The sequence below is a fragment of the Neoarius graeffei genome, chromosome 12 (assembly GCF_027579695.1).
Source record: "Neoarius graeffei isolate fNeoGra1 chromosome 12, fNeoGra1.pri, whole genome shotgun sequence".
Classification (NCBI taxonomy): Eukaryota; Metazoa; Chordata; class Actinopteri; order Siluriformes; family Ariidae; genus Neoarius; species Neoarius graeffei.
The window spans coordinates 63,557,746-63,564,589 of NC_083580.1; the positions used below are offsets into that span (position 1 = coordinate 63,557,746).

At 42.2% G+C, this 6,844-nt stretch overlaps 1 protein-coding gene across 2 annotated transcripts; it reads right to left on the bottom strand.

Moving 5' to 3' along the window:
* Positions 1-2,095: 2,095 nt before the first annotated feature.
* Positions 2,096-6,566, bottom strand: mrps12 (mitochondrial ribosomal protein S12). 2 transcript variants are annotated; one of them, XM_060936191.1, is made up of 3 exons: positions 6,495-6,566; positions 6,173-6,231; positions 2,096-2,661 (listed from the first exon to the last, which is right to left on the bottom strand). In XM_060936191.1, exons 2-3 carry the CDS (start codon positions 6,219-6,221, stop codon positions 2,279-2,281), a joined length of 432 nt encoding a protein of 143 aa, XP_060792174.1. In that variant the 5' UTR covers positions 6,222-6,231; positions 6,495-6,566; the 3' UTR covers positions 2,096-2,278. The 2 variants fall into 2 exon arrangements, with proteins under 2 accessions (XP_060792174.1, XP_060792172.1); XM_060936189.1 differs by having other exon boundaries at positions 6,390-6,540.
* Positions 6,567-6,844: the final 278 nt, after the last annotated feature.

Below are 6,844 nucleotides of genomic sequence, written 5' to 3' on the forward strand. Positions count from 1 at the left end.
GCTGCATTCTTGATTTTTCCATTGTGCCCTATTTCGCCGTATCAAATACCCAAAACGTATCATATTATTCATATTTAAGTGAATAATCAATTCAGTCATCATAACTTGGCATTTTTAACCCAAGCAATCAAAAAGAGGAAATTTATTCAATATTTTCACTCATCTGTGAAGGAGGGGCTTTAATTCTTCATGATGTAGTTATTTTATATGTAAATCAATTTTACAAAAGCATTTGAATTGTAATCAAAAACATTTTCCATAGTGCAGGCCAGATAAAGCAAGATACTATCTTTATTCTTATTAAACATGACAAAAGAAACATTGAGTGTTAGGTAAATGCAAAAAAAAAAAAAAGTAAAATTAGAACATTTCTTTTTTGACCATAATGTCCCAAATGAGAGACCAGTTTCTGAGACGGACCCATATACAGTGCCTTGAAAAAGTATTCATACCCCTAGAACTTTCACATTTTTCCACCTTACAACCACGAACTTAAGTTTGAGATTTTATGTGATAGACCAACACAGAGTAGCACATAATTGTGAAGTGAAAAGAAAATGATAAATGGTCTTCAAAATTTTAAACAAATAAAAATCTGAAAAATGTGGTGTGCATTAGTATTCAGCCCCCTGTACTCTGATACCTCTAAATACAATCCAGTGCAATCAATTGCCTTCAGAAGTCATCTAATTAGTTAATAGAGTCCTACTGTGTGTAATTTACTCTCAGCATAAATACACTTGTTCTGTGAAGGCCTCAATGGTTTGTTAGTTAGAGAACACTGAAAAACAAACAGCATCATGAAGACCAAAGAACTCACCAGACAGGTCAGGGATAAAGTTCTGGAGAAGTTTAAAGCAGGGTTAGGTTATAAAAAAATATCCCAAGCTCTAAACATCTCAAGAAGCACTGTTCAATCCATCATTCAAAAATGCAAAAAAAGTATGGCACAACTGCAAACCTACCAAGACATGGCCGTCCACCTAAACTGACAGAGCGAGCAAGGAGAGCACTGGTCAGAGAAGCAGCCAAGAGGCCCATGATCACTCTGGAGGAGCTGCAGAAATCCACAGCTCAGGTGGGAGAATCTGTGCACAGGACAACTATAAGTCGTACACTCCACAAATCTGGCCTTTTTGGAAGAGTGGCAAGAAGAAAGCCATTGTTGAAAGACAGGCATAAGAAATGTAGGGGACACAGCAAACATGTGGAAGAAGGTGCTTTGGTCAGATGAGACCAAAGTTGAACTTTTTGGCCTAAATGCAAAGCGCTATGTGTGGCGGAAAACTAACACTGCTCATCACCCTGCACACACCATCCCCACTGTGAAACACGGTGGTGGCAGCATCATGCTGTGGGGATGCTTTTCTTCAGCAGGGACAGGGAAGCTGGTCAGAGTTGATGGGAAGATGGATGGAGCTAAATGCAGGGCAATCCTGGAAGAAAACCTGTTGGAGGCTGCAAAAGACTTGAGACTGGGAAGGAGATTCACCTTCCAGCAAGACAATGACCCTAAACATGCAGCCAGAGCTGCAATGGAATGGTTTAGATCAAAGAATATTCATGTGTTAGAATGGCCCAGTCAAAGTCCAGACCTAAATCCCATTGAGCATCTGTGGCAAGACTTGAAAATTGCTGTTCACAGACGCTCTCCATCCAATCTGGCTGAGCTTGAGCTATTTTGCAAAGAAGAATGGGCAAAAATTTCAGTGTCTAGATGTGCAAAGCTGGTAGAGACATACCACAAAAGACTTGCAGCTGTAATTGCAGCAAAAGGTGGCTCTACAAAGTATTGACACAGGGGGGCTGAATACTAATGCACATCACATTTCAGATTTTTATTTGTTTAAAATTTTGAAGACCATTTATCATTTTCATTTCACTTCACAATTATGTGCTACTCTGTGTTGGTCTATCACATAAAATCTCAATTAAAAAAACTTTTAAGTTCGTGGTTGTAAGGTGGAAAAATGTGAAAAAGTTCAAGGGGTATGAATACTTTTTCAAGGCACTGTACAATTTCATTAACATGTACACCTTCCTAAATTTTGTCTGTCTATTGAAGAGGAAAAAAAAAAGTATTCACAAAATAATCCTCAGTTCTGAGCAGGTTTATTCTGTTGTAACCGTGACAGTAAGAACATTTATACACCCAAAATTGAATGTCAAGAATAGAGATGCCCCGTTATTGTAAATACATACAATAAATCAACAATTCTTTGGAAGAAAAAAAAAAGAACCAAAACCTCATTTGGCAGTCTCAATCGGCTTCCAGGGATTACTGTTTCTTCTTCACGACATGGGCACAGTCATATTTACCCCTGACTACTGTGAGCTTGACGCCTGGCAAATCCTGCGTCCTACCTCCTTGCACCAACACAACATTGTGCTCCTGGAGATTGTGTCCTTCACCAGGGATAAACACCACTGCCTCTTTCCCATTGGAGAGACGAACCCGTGCACATTTGCGGTTGGCCGAGTTGGGCTTTTTAGGCTTCCTGATCATGGTCTTCAGAACTACAGCCTTCAACTGCGGTCGACCGAATGTGGCACCGAGCTTTTTGGGCGGTGGGGATGGTTTGCCTTTGCGATGCATCTGATTGAGTGTAGCCATGGTCCTGGTTAATAGAGGTCTTGACCAGGGGAACACACATTGGGAAGCTGCAACAGTAACATAATATAGAGTGTTCATTTATTTATATTCCTCATGAAATGGCTGCGATTTGCTTCAGATATACAATCGTAATGGAGAGCTGCAGGGTCACCACAGGGAGGCTTGTAGCTTAAAGGCCAATTTATGCTGACAACCCAGTCCTCGCAGATAGCGTCGCAGACAGTGTCTGCGTAGCCCCCCCACCTTCGCAGACGCTCTGCACGCACCTCCCAAAAATTGTGACCACCGCAGAAGCCTCGCAGACAGTGTCGCAGACAAGAGGGCTCAAATTGGTCCACTCTACATCCGCTGTACACGCACTTCCGCTTCCCTACTTTCCCGGTTTGGTTTGTTTTCACGACCAGCATTTTTAAAAACACGAGCGAAGATGGAGCAGCACGAAGAGCGGTTGATTGAGGAAGTGAGGAAGTATGTACATCTATACGACTCCAGTTCTAGTCATTATAAAAAAAAAGTTCTAGTCATTATAAGTAACCGGAGGATAAACACTCCACTAACCACACCCACCAACTACTCCTAGCGACTTCGCGCCCCCTTGCGTTGTGCCGGTGAATAACATCGCGCACGCCTATTCCCCCGCTCAACAATAAATTACAACTGTCTGCGAAAGCCTTGTCGCAAGAGCATGCAGAGGCCTTAAGAAAGATCACCATTCGTATATAACCATAATAATTCAGCACTGGGTGCTATGTCCAGATGTTCATACTGGCATGCAACAACTCTGGTTAATGGCTAAAATGTAATGAAGTGTAAATAAATAGTATACTTAATTAATTTTAAGTGTTACACTTAGAGATAAAATATGCCGCATTTGTACTCAAAGGGAAGCCCCGGCAGTGTATAAAAACATTCGTCATGTTCTAGATCAATTTTGAGGTAACAACATTCAGGCACTGAACAGCCCCACATTAGTAAAACACTCCTCCAAAAAGTGCCAGTCACCAAAGCACCAAATTTCAAAAACTTCTACTCTCTTAGAAATGAATACATTCCAACCATTTTTCCTCTCAAACAAGGATAACTGGAAAAGAGAACATCTTGAGACGCAAAGCTCCAAACACAACAAATCATGTTTGCTCTTCTGGGGGCAGGATTCTACATTCTAGAGGGCATTTAGCTGGTCGAACAAAAGACTAGTACACAAATGTGTCAAGAAAATTTTAAAAAGGTGCTGACTGCAAAGTCATCTGAAATTTAAAAAAAAATTTTTTATTGTGCATGCCATTTTCCGATTTCTTGCAAGAACAATACAACGTGGATGAGATGTGATCACTTTGATGTGCTGAGGGTCGCTTTTCTCCATTTTGGGACCGTTTTCCTACCACTTGAGGTAAACCGTATGGCCCTACAGAAATAGCTGAACGCAACGAGCTTTAACTAATTAGCCTAACTATGGAACTGCGTCACACCAAGATGGCAATGCGTAGAAAACATTGTTTACTCTGCATCAACCTCGGAGAGTTTTGAGTGACAGGTATGCAATTTGTGGTTGACATTCACGAATAGATCCGTGAAACTAAAGACAAATATTACTGCTTTTGTGTTATCATTTCTTTTTCTGTAAGATCAGAACATTATACTCGCTACCGTGGAGTCGGGCCCATGCATTCTAAGGGTAAAATAGCTAAGTGCTAGCTAGAATGATTTAGTTATCGGTCCAGAACAATGACATGTCTTCTAACCTTGGTCTATCTTGCAGTTGCACTCACTAGGCAGGCTTTCCTTTTCTTTTTTACTGTCTGCCATGTTTGCCCATACCGACTTGTTTTGGTTAAAAGTAGGTCAAACACACCCCACGGTGGTCACATGATATTGTTGCTCACTTGCGTTGGCAATCTCCAGAATTGTAAAATGCGGGACACATTTTATCTCACAGGTGGCATGGTGGTGTAGTGGTTAGTGCTGTCGCCTCACAGCAAGAAGGTCCGGGTTCGAGCCCCGTGGCCGGCGAGGGCCTTTCTGTGTGGAGTTTGCATGTTCTCCCCGTGTCCGCATGTGTTTCCTTTGGGTGCTCTGGTTTCCCCTACAGTCCAAAGACATGCAGGTTAGGTTAACTGGTGACTCTAAACTGACCGTGAGTGTGAATGGTTGTCTGTGTCCATGGCTACATCCAAACGGCAACGAGATTTTTTTTTTTTTTTTAAATATCGCGTCCACATGGGCAACGGATCAGTAAAATATCAGGTTCATATGGCAACGCAACACTTGCTGAAAACGATGCAATACACATGCCACACCTCTACGTGCGCTGTAAGACGGTCCCATCGGAGACACCAGAACAACAGAAGAAGTAGACGCATGCGCATAAACCCCTTCTTCTGTAGCATCAGCCACATAAAGTTTTGATTATTAATCAGTAGCGTAAAGCGAAAGACGCGGAAAGAGGAATGAATGGAGGTAGATGGAAGCCGGTACGCCAACATTCTGATATCCTCCAGAATTCTTTAATGGTCCGGAATAAATTGAATGCTACACGTTGATGGATTACTTTGTTCTTCTACGCCCTTTTTGAGGAATGTATTGTCGGACTTAAACCAACATCTGAAGAGGTGAGATCGCTCTTTTTTTTTTTTTTCCTATTTTTGCTGGTGGGATTGTTTTTGTTTTTGGAAAGCGCACGGGCGGTGCGCGGTTTGGTACTGCTTCCGCAGTGTTTGGACTAAAGACTCTGCCCTAAGGGCTATTCTCTCACTTTGCATCATTACACAATAAATATTCAAAGTGAAAATATTTTGTAAGCGCATTTCATGAACCAAGTTATAGGATTTGTTGACAACTCGCATCGAGTTCGTTACACTTCTACCCGGCGTGAAGCACTGACAGTCATGTGGTTGTGACGTCATCATAAACAAATCCGTTCTACTCATCCAGACGACTTCGCAACGGCGCTGTTGCCAGATTTTTTCACTCTGGAACCCATTCTCAAAAGATTTCGTTTTGGGGCACCCAAAACGCCAGTACCGTGTGGACGCCAGGCCAAAACGATAAACAATTTTATCAGATTCACTTGAATCCGTTGCCGTGTGGACAGGGCCTGTGTGTCAGCCCTGTGATGACCTGGTGACTTGTCCAGGGTGTACCCCGCCTTTCGCCCGTAGTCAGCTGGGATAGGCTCCAGCTTGCCTGCGACCCTGTAGAACAGGATAAAGCGGCTAGAGATAATGAGATGAGACGTTTTATCTCGGCAAAACATTTATACATAGGATACACGGTATGTGCAGCAGTGAAACATTTCAAAACTCCAACAGCAATAGAAAATTCTGCCCAGAATTCAGCTTTGCAGTCAGCACCTTTAATGACTTCCTCTGAAGCGTCCTAAGGAAAGGGTACAAAAACTCTGAAACATTAGTTTTCAACTCAGGGTCAGGATAAAACCGTGTGTTAGGCTGCGGTATTCGTTTCATCTGGGAACAATTTCTAAATGTGATGAAAGAAGAACAAGAAGAACTGGGGATTTTGGCTATAATTAATACATTCCACGACTTGTGCCAAACTCACCTTGCAAGACTGAAGACAGCATCGGCCTCAGATTCCCAAGAAAAGCCATACTGAGCAGGCTGCACCCAAAAGAACACAAATAACACAATATTAATATTTACTGAAATGTCGTCACTTGATTCAACACTTATATGACCAACATGTTCAGACCATCAGCAAACCACCGCTACCTAATGATATTCATATTGATATTTTTACTAAAGACAACACTACATACCTGAGTCTAACCTGCTGACAGACTTCCAAATTCGTAAATTATAAAAACGCTTTTAAAAAATGCACTTTCTCTTTTCACTGACACCAGAACAGAAGAAATTTTGACCTCTTTCTGCGTTTATGTTACAGCCATCACCGCCACCATCTTGAAAGTGACGTCAACGCGCACGTTTCTACAGTTCTTCCACGCTTCGCCCAGTAAAAAGTTGACACTGACCTCTAGCGGAACAACAAGGAACTGCACAAAAAAACCCAATTCACACCACCTTCAAGTCCTCAGCAGAAGTTCGTGAATACGAGTTCGGAGGTCGTGATTACGACGTGCTGAGTGTTTAAGTGGTTTTGGGCTGAAAGAATGGACTGCGTGAGAAAAAATGGGCTGTGTGTGTGAGGGGGAAAAATCTTGGGGGGGGGGGGGGGGGGGTTGTATTATAAACGACAATAAGCTTATTTTTG